The 19,842-nt window shown below is 30.0% G+C and overlaps 2 protein-coding genes across 5 annotated transcripts in view; one reads left to right on the top strand and one right to left on the bottom strand.

Moving 5' to 3' along the window:
* LOC126905463 (ras-related protein Rac1) overlaps positions 1–2,300 on the top strand; it is a 9,733-nt gene extending 7,433 nt beyond the window's left edge. For both annotated transcript variants that reach the window (XM_050685183.1, XM_050685181.1), the window contains exon 7: positions 608–2,300. The gene's annotated coding sequence lies outside the window, so the exon portion shown is untranslated. The remainder of the gene's footprint in view (positions 1–607) is intronic.
* An 863-nt stretch (positions 2,301–3,163) lies between these two features.
* On the bottom strand, positions 3,164–19,444 carry LOC126905456 (germ cell nuclear acidic protein-like). 3 transcript variants are annotated; one of them, XM_050685165.1, is made up of 10 exons: positions 19,198–19,444; positions 18,701–18,818; positions 16,901–17,474; positions 13,279–13,794; positions 7,179–7,398; positions 5,423–5,657; positions 5,048–5,203; positions 4,358–4,492; positions 4,088–4,247; positions 3,164–3,312 (listed from the first exon to the last, which is right to left on the bottom strand). In XM_050685165.1, the coding sequence occupies exons 2-9, from the start codon at positions 18,815–18,817 to the stop codon at positions 4,095–4,097; spliced, it is 2,106 nt and encodes a 701-aa protein (XP_050541122.1). In that variant the 5' UTR covers position 18,818; positions 19,198–19,444; the 3' UTR covers positions 3,164–3,312; positions 4,088–4,094. The 3 variants fall into 3 exon arrangements, with proteins under 3 accessions (XP_050541122.1, XP_050541123.1, XP_050541124.1); XM_050685166.1 differs by having other exon boundaries at positions 4,088–4,241; XM_050685167.1 differs by lacking the exon at positions 18,701–18,818 and having other exon boundaries at positions 19,198–19,438.
* Positions 19,445–19,842: the final 398 nt, after the last annotated feature.

Below are 19,842 nucleotides of genomic sequence, written 5' to 3'. Positions count from 1 at the left end.
CTTAATAATATACTATAAATTCATTTGTCATTTTTTATTTGAAAAAATCTTTTCTTATATAGATATTGAGGGCATAATTGATGAATTAGTAAACTACAAAAATGCTATTAAGATATTGTCTGTAATACTTAAATGATCAAATTTATCATATTTACACTATTTAAGGGAGGTATTGAGGATTAAATCATTTTGTTACAAATTTTATTATGTATAATCTAATTATATTAAAAATAATGGGGAATTTCAATTTACAAATCTTTTTATAAATTTATATTTATGCCTCTAGGCTAGGAAAGGGTAGATTAAGAAGTATTTTTGTAGTTGAATCACCATCTATTTCTAAAATTCCAATTGGTAACAAGCATCTATAAAAATCATTTGGGGAAATTGATAAAATCACACTCAGCCCCCTAAATAATGTATACCTTCACCTCTTATGTCAAGTTAGAAATGTTTAAAAATTGACTGAAAAATCATGGAAAATTAAGGATATTAATTTTTTAAATTTGTAGCAACCATTTTTTAATAAATATTATTTACTGTTAAGATTGAGATATGTAACTGCTTTGTCTTTAGTAAAAATTAACCTTTAATTTTATTATTTTAGGGACTTAACATCCTACAGTGGATTGTCCAAGACTGATAACCATCAGTTCATCGATCGTTACACATATTTGTGTATAAAAACTAACAAAAACAAAAGTTCTTCCTTCAAAATAATTGTGCGCACATAATAATTATTATGTATTGTATAGTATGGTAAGAAATTTATATATTAACTAGGGACCTATATTTCTGTTGAACAAACTTATGGCCTAATTTTTATAGTCTAATCATGTAATCTAGATAGCTTAATAATTTTTATATGAAAATTTATGTTTAAATATTCTCTAAGTTATTTGATTATCTAATATTATAAATTAATACATACAATTTTTATTGTGAATTTTTTTTCTGATAAATTTAACAATTAGTTTTTCTTTTTGAGTTGCCAGGTGCTACTTATTTTCTGTATTTTATTAAAGCATTATTTTAATTGGTGATTTGGCCGAAATTTTATGTATCAGAAAATAATTATTTTGTTTGGAATAAATAATATTATTTAGTCTATTTATAACTTTGAGTTATGCATTGATCTATTACCAACAGAATTTTAAATTTGTTGTATAAATACAATTTATTATTATAATATACAGTTTAAAAGTAGCACTATTATAATCAAAAAATATTTTATTTATTTTATTATTTATTTATTGCTTTTTACTGAAAAAATTCAAATTAAGCACTATGTAAAAATTTATTAAAAGTGTTTAAGAATTGTGTATAACTTAAAAGTAATTTGCATTTTCAATGATATAGATAACAAAAAAATATAATGTACATACAAATATTTGACTTATGTACAAAATCTTACAAAAATTTATAGTATTATAACATTTTATTGTTATCATATTAAAATTAAGTTAAAATATCAGAAAATAAATGTTATACTATTTTCTTTTTTAATTGGGTTTTCTTTATTAATTTTGTTAAACCTAGACACATGACAAATAAGTTGTGTACATTTTTTCTTATATTTATTTTTATTATAACTTCTTTTGTACAATATCATTATCTTTTATTTGAACCATGTAATTTTTAAATAAATGATATATATTGTATAAAATAAGATAGTTTTATTTGTCTAATTGAATACTATATATCAACCAAATAAGATTTTATAAAGTCACAACTGTGATTAATGATTTCTAACATTAGAACTTGTTAAAACATTTTTTTTTAAACCAATACTACATTTATTGTATTTTATAGTTATTTTATTTATATCAATTATTTTATTTTATTTATATAATATTTAATATTGTTTTATGGCTAATGGTGATATTTTAACCATGGATCTTATTCAACCTATTTTTTAGTTTTTGTAACTTAATTTTTAATTCAATAATTTGTTAACCATTATATTTCAATAATTTAATAACCAATTGATTTTGGGACCACTGTAGAACTTATATACATTTTTATATTGACCTAAAGCTCTGGTGTTCGCTCAACATAAATGCTTACAATTGTAATTTTTTACAGAAATGTTAACATAAATAATGTATCTCCTGTAACAAGTGTTTATGCAATTTTAATTTTAGTCATCTTAGATTATAATTTTGTTACACGAATGCTTGCTTCATATTTCAAAATAACTTTGTATTAACATCTTAATTTTTAAATATGTATTTATGCAACTTGACATCAATTGTTTACAAGATTAAGTTTTAATTAAATTCTCTAGATGAATGAATGAATTTTCTTGTTTATCATTTTATATTAAAGGTTAATTCAAATTAATTTATTAATCAATATAAAATTGTCAGCTTGGCATGGAAACTCACTATCATTTTTGTAATTAATTTTTTCAAATTATTATTATCATTAAAAAAACAAATGTATAATTGTTTATTATTTCAATAAGATAATATACCCAACTGTATAAGTTTATAGGAGGGGGGCAAATGTGTTTTTGGTAAACTTTTTTTTATAAAGATGGTTAATAAGATGACATTATTAACATTTTCATAATTTTTATGAAAATAAACTCATGTATATTTATTTTCTATGTGGCAATAATAAATTTAAAAAAAATTGTTTTACCATCAACTCATTATTATAAAAATTTCCTAGATATGTACTGTATGTATGTATTTGAAAACAATGTATTTTAATGCATTATACATGTAAATGTATTTTATCAGGGGTATACATATGGTGGGCTCAAGTCGCCCAAACCCCATCTGAAATTCATAGTCTCTAAATTTTTAATCCAAGATATTAATGTAATATTATGTAATGTAATATTATTTAAGTAATAAAAAAAAAAAATCAAATTTAATATTTATCATTCTTTAGCTTCCCTCAAAAATAACTTCTGAAACCAAATTTTTATAATAGTCAATTTGAATTCTATATTACAGATATTTTTGAAAGTATCCACTTTACAATTTTTTTCAATTGGTATATTTTAGTTTATTTTGTTTATAACTTTCAAAATTATGATGTAAACAAAAATAAGGTTATTACCACTTATTTTACTTTGGAAACGAATTTATTTTTCATATCTACATTTCAACTAGTTTGTAGGATTTTATCCAAAAGGAGATATACAAAAAAATATCCGAAAAATTGTTTATTTTTACATTCATGATGTCATGGAATTGATATATTTTAAATAATTAAATAGGTATAAAATAAATAAATAAATAAATAGTGAAAAAATCTTATAATTTAATCAGCCATTATATGTACAGATGAACTGCGATTCTGAAAAAAAAAAGTTACAGAAAATTATAATTATGTTTATAAGTAATATTTTTGTAGAATAAAGTTTAAATTAAAAATTCACTTACTATGAATTATAAATATATGAGTAATTGGTAAAAATAACAAATTATTCTAGATAGAACTTTTGTTACACGTTGAAAGTGGTTAAAATAATTAATCTATAACAAATGCTCAGGTAGAAACTTATGGTTCTCTGCATCTCATTAAATAATTACTCAAATAATTTTATTTTACAGAAAGTTATAAACGGTTAAGTAATTTAAAATAATAACTAAAGAGTAGTTTTTAAAGAAATTGATGCAGAACCAATGCTGCAGAAATCGGTGTGCAAGAGTCATTTCTATTTTCAAATTTTTGAGAGATGTTAAGATTGGGGGTATGTTCTTACACAGCTCATACAGTTAAGTAATTGAGGCTAATTGTGTTTTAGCAGTATACAGCATTTACCCACTACCAATTTTTAGCTTTAATGCGAAGTTGAGAAGTTATTAATTTTACAATGACGTCTTCATTTTTTTTTAGTTAACATATACCCTAAAAAAATAATATTTATATACTATTTATATTGAAGGATATACGCTAACAAATCAGACTATACCTAACATAAAAAAGATTTTTGTGGCGCTACATAAAACCTTATAATTTTCTGAATTTGTAAAGAATAAGCAACTAAATATTTAATTTGAGTGAATATAAAATAAATAAATGTGCTTAATAATTATACGTTTTAAATATGTTTTTACGTAATACTTACATTAAAATTACACTTTGGTGTCAGTTTTTTCTGGGGTGGGTTGTAACATAGATTTCGTAGCGAATGTCAACTTTTGTGATACTAAATGTGCAATCATATTGGATCTCCTCCATACGAACTCTTTAGTCTTGTCGTGATCGTCAGCACTTTCCACCTTCAACTGAAATAATTAAGTATTAACGTTCGGAAAACAAATACCCTCGACAAGCCCATAATATATACAGCCCTACGCCATTTTAGTATTTAACTATCAGATATATTATCGTGTACTTGTTTAGGTTGATGAACGCGAATTGAATGTAACGTAGCCGCTCCGCCATTCAACACTCGCAAATTTAATCGGCCGATTAATTCACCGGTAGTAGCTGTTGCTGATCTAATCTCTTTCTTGGCTCCACGGCCGAACTAGAAAAAAAAATCATAAGTTATCTGTGTGTGCAAGTTGATTGTTACACATTCAATTTACGTTACTCTTTAGCCATTTGTACACGCATTGAATATTTTGTAAAAAAAACCCAGCACAGGGGGGTCGCGGCACAGTGGTGACGTGACATAGTTGGATCAAGNAAATGGTAAAAAGTTTTGATTTAAGTATCAAAACATAAATACTTCTATTACTTTTATCACGTTTAAAATAATTATACATTTTAAACCATCACAATCATACAGCTAGGGATTAGTTTTTAAGCATTTTCTATGCTTAAAAATCTTGAACACACACTATAAATGTATTTTCAATATGATTATAAACAAAAAATAGAAAAGTTTCTGTGGCATTATTTGAGTTTCGTTTTATGGGGGAGAGATATACATAAGATCATTTTTGACTTCCCTCTCTAAACGAAAATAATCATCACATATAATCATTTTTGCTATGGGGATATGATTACAGCAGTGTATGGGTCGATTAAAAACTTTGAGGACTCATGTTGGATAAAAATTTTTGCTAGTTTTACATACTTCTTTTTCTACTTTTAAAGTTAATGGACCGACCAAAAACTTCGTCTTGACAGTGGTGTGACTGCTCATCACGTTCACGCTAACGTCACCATCTCGTCGTAAAGTGCTTAATCCATACATCGTAGCTCTGGCCCTTGGAGGAGAATTTTTTGTTACCTGTAACAATTAAAATACAAACATACGTTTAAATATTCGTACACAGGATTCTAAAGTTATCAATATTTTAGATATAAATGTAATAAAATCAATTGTTTAAATTATTAGAGGTGGTTTTATTATTTGTTTGTAAAATAAATTAAAATTATATTTTTAATAAAGTTTTAATTTTAAATAAATACAATTTTCATATATAATAATAATTTAAAGTATATATACTTTATTTTTATTTCCAGCTTTTGGCTTATTGTTTTGGGCTTTTGATTTGCGTGCTTGGTGGTGCTGATGATGGTGCTGTGAGTGATGAGGATGATGGTGATGATGATGGTGATAAGTTTTGTGATGTTTTCGTTGAGCTCTGGCAGTGCCATTGGTGGTAGGTTTTTGTGCCGAAACGTCTGTTACAACTGGTGGTGCGGAAGAAGTTTCATTTTTTGTCAATATTTGTTCGTTACTAGAAATTACATAAAATACCACTTTTAAGTGCTGGGAAATAAAAAGGAAGGAATATTATTATGCAAACACAAAAAAACATAATAATTACATAGAATAGATCAAACTGAAAAAAACTGTAATATTAGTGCTAATTGAAAATTATTTATTTATCAGATATTTAATAAGATTATCCCTTCTCAAACAAGAAAAATAATGTTTTAAAAATCCTTTAATGGCTCCATTGTAAAAACAATGTGTTATAAATATATTAATCACATTAATTCCAATAAAAATAAATATCTAAAATATATGTTTATATAATGTTTTATTTGAATGATTTTTATATTTTATGAATGTTTTAAATGCATTACTTTATGTCTATTGGCATAAATGTAAAAATATAACTCGAGTTATACACATGAGTTACAACACATCGTCAAGTATTTATTTATTCGAATTATTTTCAGAAAAAAAATTTTATATTTAAGATATTTTTATCGATTATTTTTAAATATCGTAGTGTAACTTTCTATCGACAAAAATTTATTCAAATTCAAAATTAGATAAATAATAAATTACTCTTAGTTTTTTTTTTTGACATAAATTCAAAAATCATTCATAAAAACTGAAGACTAATTCATTTTTGTTATATTATATTAAAAATAACTAAGTAATTCCAAAAGACAGAATAATAAACAATCAAATAAAATAAAAATAATAATACCGTGAAAAGCAGATAGCAGAGAATTGCTATATAGAAAAATTGTTACAATAAAGAAATTTTGTATTTTAAATTGTAGTAGCACTGTGCCAATCGGATGATTTTATTGTTAAAATAGTACAACAAATATTTTGTGAAAATATCGACTACATTTTAGATTATTCAAATCAATTTTAATTTTATTATGTTTTTATATAAAAGTATATTAAAATTGCATTAATATTTTTGTGTATTAATAGTGTACATTTTTAGTGGACATATTGATCTATTTTATCTATTTTACTGATCATGCCGAGACCATTGAATTAGACTTTGACTTTCACTAATATTTCAAATGGCATAATTATGTATTTTATAAAAACTTACGTATCGTCTCTTGATTCAGCTTTATTCTTGGGCTTTTGTGTTGTGCCTTTTTTTTTGTTATCAGNACATTTTTGGGTTACAACGATGTATGGAAAATTTCTAATCGGTTAAGTAATTGCAATGCATTAATTTGATTTAGCAAATAAAACTTATATTTACAAGTAATTAAATCAACGCAATCTGTTTCATTTACAGTATAAAAAACTTAGTTTGTGATTAATTCATTTACTTTTAACTAAAATACCAAAAAGATATGTCTTAAAACATTATTTTTCTGTTATAATTACTACTCATAAATGATAAAATTATTGCATTCTATAGAATTGTCCAAAGATTTATAAAATTAGCCAATTCAATTATTAATATTACTGATCATGTCGAGACCATTGAATTAGACTTTGACTTTCACTAATATTTCAAATGGCATAATTATAGTATTTTATAAAAACTTACGTATCGTCTCTTGATTCAGCTTTATTCTTGGGCTTTTGTGTTGTGCCTTTTTTTTTGTTATCAGCAGTAGTTTCAGTGGGGGTTTGAAGACGTACGTTAACCGGATCGTAGTTTTTACTTAAAATCTTATTAATTCTGTTCAATATGTTGTCTACAAATCTGTTATATTTAGCTATATATGACGGTGGTACTGTCACAGGATTGTTAGTCTGAATGGCACCTATTTTAGTATTAGATATTATTAAGTTACACAGGTCCAAGTTTCTAGACCCACATACCACAATTATAATATTATAAACGAACAGTATTTTCATTTAACACCGTGCCAAAAGTTTGAGCTGTTTTCAAGTAAGAGATAATATAAATAAAATAAAAATATTTTCGTTGAAAAAAGTCAAATAATCGTTATAAAGCCAAGTATGTTGACACAGTGTCAAAACCAGCTGGTGTAAAATTCCCTAGAGACTAGGTCAGAATTACTTAATGGAAAATATATAAAAGAAAATGCGCAGGTGGCTGAACACTTGGGTTTAAAAAGTTTGTTTAAAATACAAAAACAAAAAATAATAATAGTGACATCGTATTTTTGCGATGCAAGAAAAATGAAGTGTAAAGATTGTGTTTACAAAGTTAATATAAATAGATTACTATAGATAAAGTTAGGGCTCAATGCTCCCCGAGTAATTCAGAAAATTATATCTAATGTGATATAAAAATATTTCTTATACAAAACTTTTCCTATATGAACTGTTTTAATTTCATATAAAATAGCCAGGACCAAAAGTATAAACATCTAAGGGACGGGCTGTGGGATGAGTTTCTCAAATAACTTCTCAAGTTACAATTATTGCAAGATGTTGTGTGAAAAACAATGGGGCTATTATCTATTATTCAGATGAAGACAAGAGTGTACATTTTGAAGTTATTTTTTCAATATTATTATTATTAGTGTTTATTGTTTTTACTCGGGTAATAATGTTTCAAAACTAATCGAATAAATAAAAAATTAGCCAACACCGGTAATAAAGCTTACGATGGTACAATGAATATATTTCCAGTATGAATAAATAAATTACAATATCGAGTCACGATTAGTTACCAGAGATTTACAGTGGGCTTATTTTTACACGAGTATCATGGCGAACACATTCGCGTTTAAAGATAACTGAACATTGTTTTTACCGTTTTTCTACTACGCCCTTGGCAATTGGTTTACGAGATATTATTAAGATTTTTCGCCATCGGAATGCTCACGTGATGTCTGTTTGAGTGATGACTACGACGCTGGAGACCTTCCGTCCGACACCAATGTAACTACATAATTACCACCAGTGGGTACACGAAAGATCCGTTAATCACCCGGTTTATCATCTATGACTGCGTATGCGTATGTTTTTAATAACGCTACACTGCATAATGTACAATATTACACCGGCTACACTCGGTGCTGGGTCAACGTTCGCGCTATAATGTTAACGCCTAACCGCTTCTCGATATTATTATTTTAACGTTATCATTAACGCTATTATTATTATTCCTTGTCTCGCGCCTAGTTTTCAGGTCGTAGTCGTCGCAGCCAACGCCACCTATTCTTGCGATCAGCCCGATTCGGCTTCAGATCCGCGTGTGCGCCGAATTTATTATTACAACAACAATCGTCTATTACAAATTAAAATTAATATCATTATTATTGGCGTGTTTATCAATTGCGGTTGTTGGATAGCGAGCGCAAAATAGAACCACATAAGTGGTACGGACAGTAGACCAGTTTGGCCTCCTTAAATTCGATAACAGCATTCCTCCGTGAAACCAGCATCTGGCACGGTGTACACTGTCGTCTCTATTGTACCTTTTATTATTATTGTCATGGTAAACTTTACATTAATTCCATGCTTGTGTTGACGTATTAATAAAAATCATTACATTTATGTACACTTGTTAATGTATAGGGTGTTCAGTAAGTAAGAAAATGGGATCCTATTGTACTCATTGATTGTAAAATGTATACTGTTTGCATACTTCTTGAACACCCTGTAAATATTAATGGCCGTGTATTTCCATGTGCCTCGCCGACAAGCCAAGAGTGTTATTGTCGATAAAATTAGGTATGTTAATACGATACAAAATCAGGCGAGAGATGTGTAACATGATTGTTATTTCATTATTAATGTATTATTTGTACATCATTTTTCAATTTATCGTGTAGGAGACTGGGCACAATAATGTTATAATTTATTACTTTGTCCCTTCCCCTCACGACGGTAATTCAGTTGTTACTACGAAAATATACTTTAACCCTTATCCACTTACGGTTACTGAGGCGATCGGAAAAATCCTATTAAAATTCAAGAGCGGCAAATCTGTTTTTTACATTCGAATCATGTTTTTGTTTTTGACGTTAGGATCGATTGGATTTGGCGTTGAGTGTTTTTACTTATCTTTTTTCATATTATTACCTGGCATTACTTTTATTTTAACGACTTTTTCCCCGTTTGTTTTCACAACAACAATTATTGCTCTTGTTTTAGAAATGTGTTTTTTATGAAAAATGTTTTTTAATAAAGCAAAAACGTAATGCGTGTGTTCCAGTTCAGGTACGATCTACCAGACTAAAAAGTAAACTATCAACCTCCTCCTCGTACTCGTCAAGGAAATAGTAAACTTTAACGGTGTTTACACACAAATACAAGTACGTGTTTTATATTGTTAGCGAAAAAAGCAATTTTCTTTTCAGAAAAACCCACACACGTACAATTACCGATGTCAAGTGCCGTAGTTACATTATATTCGCAGATGTGCGTGTGTTTAGGTGTAACTATTATTATTTATTATTATTACTATTATTGTTGCGAACATTGGCACAGAATAATGGTGTGTTGTAAAAGGGTCACTGGACGGACATGTCGGTGGTACATGTATTTTTATTGTCCCGGGTTGGATGCATTCGGGGATAAAATCTACAGCGGAAATGGAATGTTTCTCGCAGCACCCGGGGCAGAGAACTGTTAGCTTTAGTCAGACGTCAATTTATGGCACCGTCGAAATTATTAATCGCGTTGTACCTGCCAGGTCAAATATTCTAATGCGTTCATGCCATTACATTGTACCGACCATTTGTGTACCGTCACTCGCCTACCATTACCACCGAAAATGTCGTCGCCGTATAATATGCAGTTAAATCGTCCGAAAGCCGAAACATGCAGTTCACTGGAAAATGTCTTTTGTCCATAACAACTATTGTGTATTTCTATCTATGTACATATTCATGACTAACCGCTGTTCTGTAGGCACAGCATAATACTCTCGAGTTCGTCCTATACTGATGGTTTACTACAAAGGTCCCTTTGAACTTAATTTTCTCTTTTTCCTATTTGTTATTTAATGGGCAAGCATAAGAAAAAACGTAGTCTTAGCTTACGAATTAGGCCCCTAAAATTTGTGAACAACCAATGTAAAAACTCATTAACGTTTCCTTCTTGGCAATCAAATGACAACAAAACTTCAAGACGGAATTATACAGACTGACCATCAATATAAAACGCAATTTTTCATACTAGTAGGACAATAGTTGAGAACGCCCATTTTCTAAAACAAACCGACCACCCAGACGGTGAAAGTTTGTCGTTTTTTCTAGAAAAACAGTTTCGAAGGCCTCTGTTACGAGAAAGATTATAATGTTTTATCGTTATTATGTACCCAACAAAAAATATGTTATTCCGGTTGCTTTCTATACCGTGAAACGGTTCAAGTTAGTGTCCGTTTGTCCTGCGGGCGACTGTCACGACGGCCGCGATTACGGCACGCCCACAAGGTCGACACATATACGCGACCGGTAACGGGGTCACATCCTTGAACCTGTTCCGAGGGGGAATGCTACCGTCGTATCCGGATGCGGGTTTCCGGAATATCGTTGTGGATCTGGGGAGGGAGGTGCACTCGGTAGCACTCGTACATATCAAATGGGATTAGCCGACGTATCCGCTCGCCGCTGAAGGGAAGTTGTAATAAAATTAATTTATGTAGACGGATATGGGAGCGATGAAATGCTTTTACTCTTCCTGATAAGGCGTTGGTTACGTTTTATTAATATCGTTTGCCCGTCGACGTTAGACGTTTCCACCGTGAAAACCTAGTTAAGATGATAGTCTTATCATAATACCGCGGGATTTCGTTTTGAATACAAACGATTCCTCGCGGATAGGATTACAAGGGATTCGACAACGTTATTGGCTTATAGCAACAGGATACATATTAATTCTGAGTTAGTTTAAGAAAAAATGTTGTAAAAAATAAAATCTTCTATTATTCTGTGATATCACACTAGTGTTGAATTTTGGTTGAAATATTAAAATTAATTTATTTAATTAGTCAATAACGAAATTAATATGAACTAGTTTAATTACCGTAAAAACGTGATGTCATCATATATTTACTTTTTTTTTAATCAAGGCATTTTCACTACAGAATATTTTTAAATTATTCAACGTGACGTATCGTTGAAGATTATGTAGGTTATGCGTTCCAAAAGTATTAAAACCATCTGCATAATAATTTTTAAATGTACGAGGACAATCCAACGGGTAGGAGGTAATGTCAGTCCAAAATAAAATAACATTACCGTCGTTTAGACCGTAGTAGTCGATTAAACTATCTATATAATTATTTTTAGTAGTATCTAGAACTTTTAGTTGACCCAAATATTTATTTACTGACGAACGCATAATGGGAAAGTTATTTAAATTGATAAAATATTATTAGATTGGTGTATAAAAAAAATCTGAGCGTTTTGAGTATGTTTGAAGTATGATTGTATGAAAAGATTGATGGCCAACAGGTTATAATAACTTGCACCAAAATAACGGTTCTGCTGTATATATTAAAAAATATATAGTATTTATTAATTTTATCTCGTGTGGAGATGTATTTGATAAATATCAAGATGGATATTAATTTTATTAACTGCTATGAACATGTTAGCTAGAAATATAATCTATATAGGTTAGGTACGATGTATAGATGTATTTACATAAATGTTACGCTGTAAATGTAAATGTCAATGACTATTAGTTGTGTTATTTTTGTAAATTTACACTCCCAAAAATTTAAACGTTGAAAGCACGTATTTTTTTTAAGCTCAAAAAGTATTGATGCAATGTATGTTTACCATATTGAAAAATCATTAAACGATTTTTCTTAACAAACCAAATTTGGTTTTCATAAGCCTTATAAGCCAAAGTTTATTGTGAATGCTATGTACACCTTGCTTGAACTTCAAAAAGCAATGAATAAATATTAGCTTAGGTGGAGAGTATGTCTCTGGCATATTAAAAATAAATGTTAATCTATAGATGAAAAATATTTACCGAAGTTTTTATTACGAATCATTAAATACTAACTTACGGACTGTTTAAATATTTTTCTCTTTTTCCTTTAAAAATAAAATTTATTTGAGCCTTGGATAGAAATAATATTACTTTTTAAAAGTAAAATTTCAAAATAACAAATTTGTTTATGTTATTAGGAAAATTATTGAAACACTCTGGATTAAGCGGGGGCTAAACATTTCGGGGCCCATCACAAAATTTACTAGACTGTCACGATTAGTACATACTGTTTTTTTGCTCATCACTTTTTTATGGTATCGATATTTTTAATTATCTTTCATCTCAAGATAACTGCTCCGGGACCTATATAGTTTTTAATTCGGCCCTGGAAATTCTTGTAATAGAAATTATTGACGGATATAATCTATTAGTAGCATTATGCAGTATGAGAATTTTCAGAAGTATTATTGAGACTATTTTTAATAAATCATTCGATCGTTTGATTTTATATGAATGCTTGGCTAATCCGTTAGAAATCTCACAAAGGTTTGGTATGTTAATTATTATTTTAATATTAATAAATTTAAAAATTCCATCTTTTGTTGTTAAACTAGGGAGGTTAATTTCATTCGTCTTAAATGTACATTCACCTAAAATTAGAATGGAACCGATTCCCAAAACCAAGCATGCCAAGGATAGATGAAAAATTCTGTACAAATAATAGTCATAAGGACTCATTGAGTCAAGAGGGTCATGCATTTACGTAAACCACTCACGAGCTCGTCCAGCACTCTTGGCTTCCGAATCTGAGGACTCGTCATCGTCGTCATCATCTTCGTCATCGTCGTCATCATCGTCATCGTCATCGTCGTCGTCATCTTCGTTTGCCGAATCATCATCATCATCGTCCTCATCATCATCACTCGTTTCGGTCTGGGAAGAGGCTTGGCCGGCAACTGCGGAAGCTATGCTGTTCGAGTCAACGACTTGGACTGATACCGCATTGCCGTTACCAGCTAATTCGTCATCATTTGGCAATGGAGACAATAAGGTGACAGTATGCGGACCATCTATGTCAGAAAACGACGATGACGACGAGTCCCCTTCCTCGACGGCTCCATCGTAGTCGGCGTTTGTCGGTTGCTCACCGGCAGTTCCTGAAGGGTAGTCCACCGATTCGCTTGCCGATTGTCCTAAAGGCGTGATCGTGCTGGACACCGATCCAGATATCGGCACCACGGAAGAGACCGTTCCCGGTGTTTCATCATCATCATCATCATCATCATCACTATCTGTCGATAAACCGTCAACAATGTTAGCTGTCCATTAATTATATAACCATAGATTAAGTTCGCGTACCAATACGTTATAATCTATGGTATTCCAGCTGATCGGTCAGTAAAAACGTTTACAACTGTATTTTTAGGGTCATTATTGTTAATCAAAAACGACGTATAAAAAACATCACACTAACTAGTTACTAAACATGAAATTTCAAAGTATTGTCTGTCTGCTAAATTTTATGCAATCTAGTATGAGCTTTAGAATGTGGTATTATATTACTATACAACCCTTATTTCACATTAGACAATTGTGAATTTTATTTAATAACAGTTTTTTTAATTCTGGCCGATCAGTTGGTGTGCTGTTTCGACAAAATTTTTTTAATCATATAATATTAATAATAACTGCAATATCTATTTACTTAAATGCTGAGTTAGTGTGCGTTAATGTACTGGAACAGGAAACTTAAAAAAAGATTTATAATTAAAAACAATACCACATGAAAAGGTTTCCTGGTCTGCACACAATACCGGTCACCATCCGAGAATACCAAATACTATCAGCCAAAAAATAAATAAGTATAATTACTTAGAAGCGTTTAATTACTATTCATTAATACCATGTACGGCATACCTTCACCATATTTTGGTACTTATATTTATATTCTCAGCAATGGCGTTTGCAATAAAATAAGAGCAATTGGTTTATAATAATATAGTAAAAAATATAAATCAATTTTAATGTTATAAAATCTGTTTATTTGCTGAAATAATCGCTATCACAGCCATGTTTTGTTTTTCTTTGATAATAAAAAAAATAATGTTTGTTATGACACTCGATTATTTAAAGTAATATTTAATCTTATGCTATTGAACACGAACTTACATTTTTTTGTATTAATGACACTATGTATTCGTGTGGTGTTTGTTATTATGGTAACAATATTGTCTCAAAAAAATATATTTTAAATCAGTAATCAGTAAAAATAAATTTTGAATAATTAAAAAAAATCATGTGTAATTTAAAGCGGCGAAAAAATAAATAAATCTATAATAAATCTATAATAAATAAATAAATAAATAAATATTAAATAAATAATTAAATTAGAGTTTAAAATAAATAAGTTTGGTTTCTACAATCTTAACTCTAAGTTTTTTTATTTATATGTTTTTGATCGAGTCCGTTAAGTAGTGAAATGTGTTTTTCGATGTTGTTTTTTCACATGTCATTTACAAGTGTATACATAGGTCATATGTACACATTGTGTTGTATTATCTTGATGTTATCAGTGTTTCTGTAATTGTTTAGTTTCCCGTGGTCGATCTAGTTCGATCAACCTAAAAAAAAATAAACAGACACACAATGCCAAATTACACTCGTGTCACAATCATGTTCAAAAGCCTACTACAATCTTGTCACATTAACTGACCAAGATCTACACACGTCTCCCCCTCTTTTTCCCGTGGGAAATCTTACGGAATGACCAAAATTTGTCCTCGTTAGATTTTATGATAGTAAATGGAAATTTCAAAAAAATGTGTTATATTTAAATATTTATCGTTCTGCTGATGTTCGTACATCACTCATGTTTAGCGTTGACAATTGTAGGTTAATATTTTAATGAAACATTGAAATTCATATTTGTTAAAAATTCATAGGGACGAATTTTGGTAAAGTACAAAATGTGTGCAGTAAAATCTTAATTATTTAAGTTAGTGCTATTTTTTGGCAATTAATAAATTAATTTTATAGCTTATCAAAAAAAATGATTGGTGTTCAACATGACTAGTGCAATAGTGAAAAAAAATGAAATATTGAACTTCACTTTTGTGTGCAAACAAAATAGTAAAAATGCCATAAAACATATTTGTCTTGTAATTATGTTTTAAAGTTTTATTTTGAAGCATATTTTGCTATACCTAACGTTTTGAATTGTTAATTTTATCTCGTTAAAGTATGTATAGTATTGTGACAAATTTATCATGTTTCAACAAACAAAAGTCAAGTATAAGTCATCGTCAAATTGTTGTCGAGTTTTGAAGCGGTACGAGGTATTTCATAATTTATTTATATTTAGTAAAGAAGCAACTCTTTTTATTGATCCACGTGCTTTTTTTTTTTATCTTAGAGTTTGTAGTATTTGGAATTGGGTTTTCAAAATCTATTGTCTTTGATTGATCAGGGCTGTAAAATTTAACCGTAAATGCATTATTATTAAATCTGTAAAATTGATATTACAGTAGATCTAAAGTTTTAATAATTATCGAACTTTGTTGTTTGTAATCTAAAACTTAAATGCGTTCTTGTTTAGATTGACAAACAGTTGTATTTAATACGGATGTTAATTGATTTTGAACGATTATCGTTTTTGTAAAAATTTTTTTAATTTTGTTTAAGAGGAAATTATTATGCTATTATACTGTGCTATAATTTTTATAGTTTCAGTAAAATCAAATAATAACGATTTTGTATTCAATTGTTAATATATTGTCATCGGAGAACATTTCTTAAAAGATTTTCTTTTTAATCGATTATGATTAGAAAACGATTCGATTCGTTTGTCCGCGGTGAAATTATCTATGTTATTATTTGTCGTCGTTGTTACCACAGCTATTATACGATTGGGAAATCGTCCGCGGGAAAGCGATGCGGCGTAACGAAGAGTCGTTCATATTTTTTAAATATACCTCGATATTATTACACGGTCAATAACAAAACGCTTCAAGCGCGTGGATCTAGGGTTTGTCTCATTGAATGGGTCGACGGCAAAGAGACAAACAAGGCTGCGACTATGTACCTTTCTACAAGCAAAATAATGGTATAATAGTATTAACATAATACACTGTTAATCCTGATTCGGTGGGTTATCAAGGATTACATAAAAGTATTATATTAATATTATTATAAAATATTATTTTATTACATTTGTGTGATATCGTGCGAAATTTAACGCTGTGCTAGTTAAGTGTTTACATTTTAAGAACTACATTGTAAAAGCTACAATTTCCCATTTGACGGAAGAAAGAGAGAGTATGTAGAAGAGTAGTAGACCCTAAAAATATTTTAACAACATAATAAGATTAATTCCAACGTAAATGTTGGTTCGATACTAACCTCCGAGGATGTCATCGAAGAATCTGTCGAAGTAGTCATCGTCTTCATCGTCATCATCATCATCATCATCATCGCTGGTCGATGAGGCTTGTGTAGCTGTAGGTGATCCACCAGCGTTGCCACCGTTTACGGAAGAAGCAACATTACCGTTGGCACTGGCTGGTTGTGGCACAACATCAGCTTGTTCTTCGTCGTCTTCTTCGTCATCGTCATCGTCATCATCGTCATCATCATCGTCATCGTCATCGTCGTCGCCGGTGATATCTAAGTCTAAGACATCATCATCATCATCGTCGTCGTCATCGTCATCGTCGTCCGTGGACGCCGCTGGGGCTGATGGGGCGGCGGCTGCGACAACTGGCTGTGGTACTTCAGATACTGGAGCTGGTGAAGCTGCTGAGCCTGACGATTCTGCTGATTGTCTGCCGCTGTCTATTGGGGTTGGAGCTACCTTGTCTGTTACTTCGGATGAACTTACCAATCTAGATGGTTCTTCGGTAGAGATAGGTGATGAGCTGGCGGTGTAAATTAGTGCGCAGCACCCAAGGGTTACGATCAATATCCACTTAATCATCTGCAAAAATACAAAACAAATTTTATCGCTTAACCACCTAAGCATCTATCACCTATGGTTAACAATGATTATTGCATAAAAAATAATATTGAGCACAAAATGATATCTTATCAACTCAACAATTCTAAAAATATGCAAATAAAACAGCTAAAAATAATGATAATGATTTATCTTATTGCTTCTTTCAATAGAATATGATTTAAATGTATGCAATATAAATTCTACTATTGAAAAATCTTACATAAATATCATAATGTACAGTTAATTCATCAAATTTTTAGATCCCAAAAAAATTTTTAATTGAATAATTGAAAAATAAAATTCAAACAAATCGTTTTTGGTGAAACATATTGACGTAAATATTTTTTACACATTTGTGTTTCAATCAAATTGCGTAGCTCATTTTATATGAATTATTATTCCAACAGACTTTAAGTTATATATTTGACAAAATAGTTGAGAAATTTTTTATTGTATCGTTTATTTTGTACATAAAGATTTGTTTGATCATTTATGATAAAAAAACAAATAATAATGTACGTTTCAAACATATTTAAAAATTATCAATAAAACATAATGGAATTTTTTAAATTAATTTTTTTTTTGTAATTATGAATAGTGTCTATTGGAAATATTCAATTAAAAGTTAGTCTGCAAAATAAAATTTAATTCACGTTGTAATACACATTACACAACGCAAGTGCTACCAGATGATACTATTTAACTAATATATAATTATTTATTCTATAACGATTTTTAATGTTACTATTATACCAACGTGAACCTTGTCCAAGTTTGGCCACGTACATTTGTTTGAGTTCACAACAAATCTAGTATGACCATTACCCGTAACCTAAGAAGAACCAAGAACCATAAGAGAGTAGATCTATGATTAAAATGTTTTTATAACTAAATGCCACCACAACTAAATGCGTCTACACTAATACGACAAGTACTAATTAGCTGTATTTCATTACGTATAAATCTAATTTACTTGATTGCATACATCAAAGTGTACCATAGAGTAATAGTTACAGAAATCGTTACAGTTTGAATAAGCCCAACACAACTGCAAGCGAGTCTTTGTCGGCCGTCGTGATAGAAGCATTTGAACGTGTGCTACCCCGTAAGCCCTCGGAAGTGAATTTAAAGAAAATAATACATTACAATATGAAGATAATGTGTACTATTTTTAATAGCTACAGAGTTGATCGTGTAAATCTCACCGACAAATCGCAAGGACGAGGCGGCATGACATCACTGATCGTCTCATTAGGGTCGCTAATGGAGATCGCGGTATCCGCGGGCAGTTTAAAATCTTTCTGATCCCGGATCGCATACATCCTAGAATTTTAGGGAAAAATCTCAGTCCGGTTTCTACAGGCTTAGGTACAGAATTTATTGTTGAGTTTATAATATGTTTTCCGTCCCATAGCGATGTACGTGTTAATGTTTATAGTATTTATCTACTATGAACAATATTACTCAAGTACAATGTAGTTATTAATATAAATTTTAATTGTTTTATTATCCTGTCGGCCGTCGTATAAAAACAGTGACTTTGCGTTACAGCAATTTAATGATCATGATATAGTTAATTGGTTGATGTATTTAAAAATTGAATGTTATAAATATTTATATTTCATTTGTTTGCACGTAAAAAAAAAAAAAAAAATCATAAAATAATTATACAACGTTTTCGCCACAATAGACGCACACTGACCTTTGGTTTTTTGCTAAGTTAACTCGTGAGTGAAAATTCGTCCACACCACGGATTTATATTCGACGATCCGAACTATGTTAGCGCGAATCGACGGAAGATGTCGCACGGCACTGAACGCGCGAAGAAATGTAAAAAAACACACACTCACACGACAATCACAAGTGAACTGTATCAGCTCCTTAATGCGACAAACTGAACTTCGGCAATTGACTAAAAGAGTAGTTTAAACTTAGTAGAGCTATATACCGGGCAAGGTGCCGTTATAGTGGATGACCTGCGCCATGATAAGTGCGCGCTAAGAAGACTTTCCCTTGGATATCCCCTCTTGACTTTGCGCGTACACACTTGCACGCTACAATATGTTAGGAAGTTTTTTTTTTTATTAACAGGAATCTCCGAATGTACATATTTTTTATTAATTTAATAGGTATCGATAATTTTTTAGCGTGAAACTCAATTGGTATCAAATAATTTCCGTGGTATACATTCTGTTTACAGCTGATGCTTAGCAACTCTTGTACAATGCTTACATCCGCTTCTACAGGCGGATCCGATTACGGCGACCGATGGTCAATTTTCCTTTTTACGGAATGAATGCATAAGTTATATAAAAAATATAGCAATTGTGATCGATGGTGACGTAT

This window comes from Daktulosphaira vitifoliae, unplaced genomic scaffold, assembly GCF_025091365.1.
Source record: "Daktulosphaira vitifoliae isolate Bord-2020 unplaced genomic scaffold, ASM2509136v1 Scaffold_4, whole genome shotgun sequence".
Taxonomy (NCBI): Eukaryota; Metazoa; Arthropoda; class Insecta; order Hemiptera; family Phylloxeridae; genus Daktulosphaira; species Daktulosphaira vitifoliae.
The sequence above is the reverse complement of the archived record's forward strand: the minus strand, read 5'-3'. Positions and strand labels throughout refer to the sequence as shown.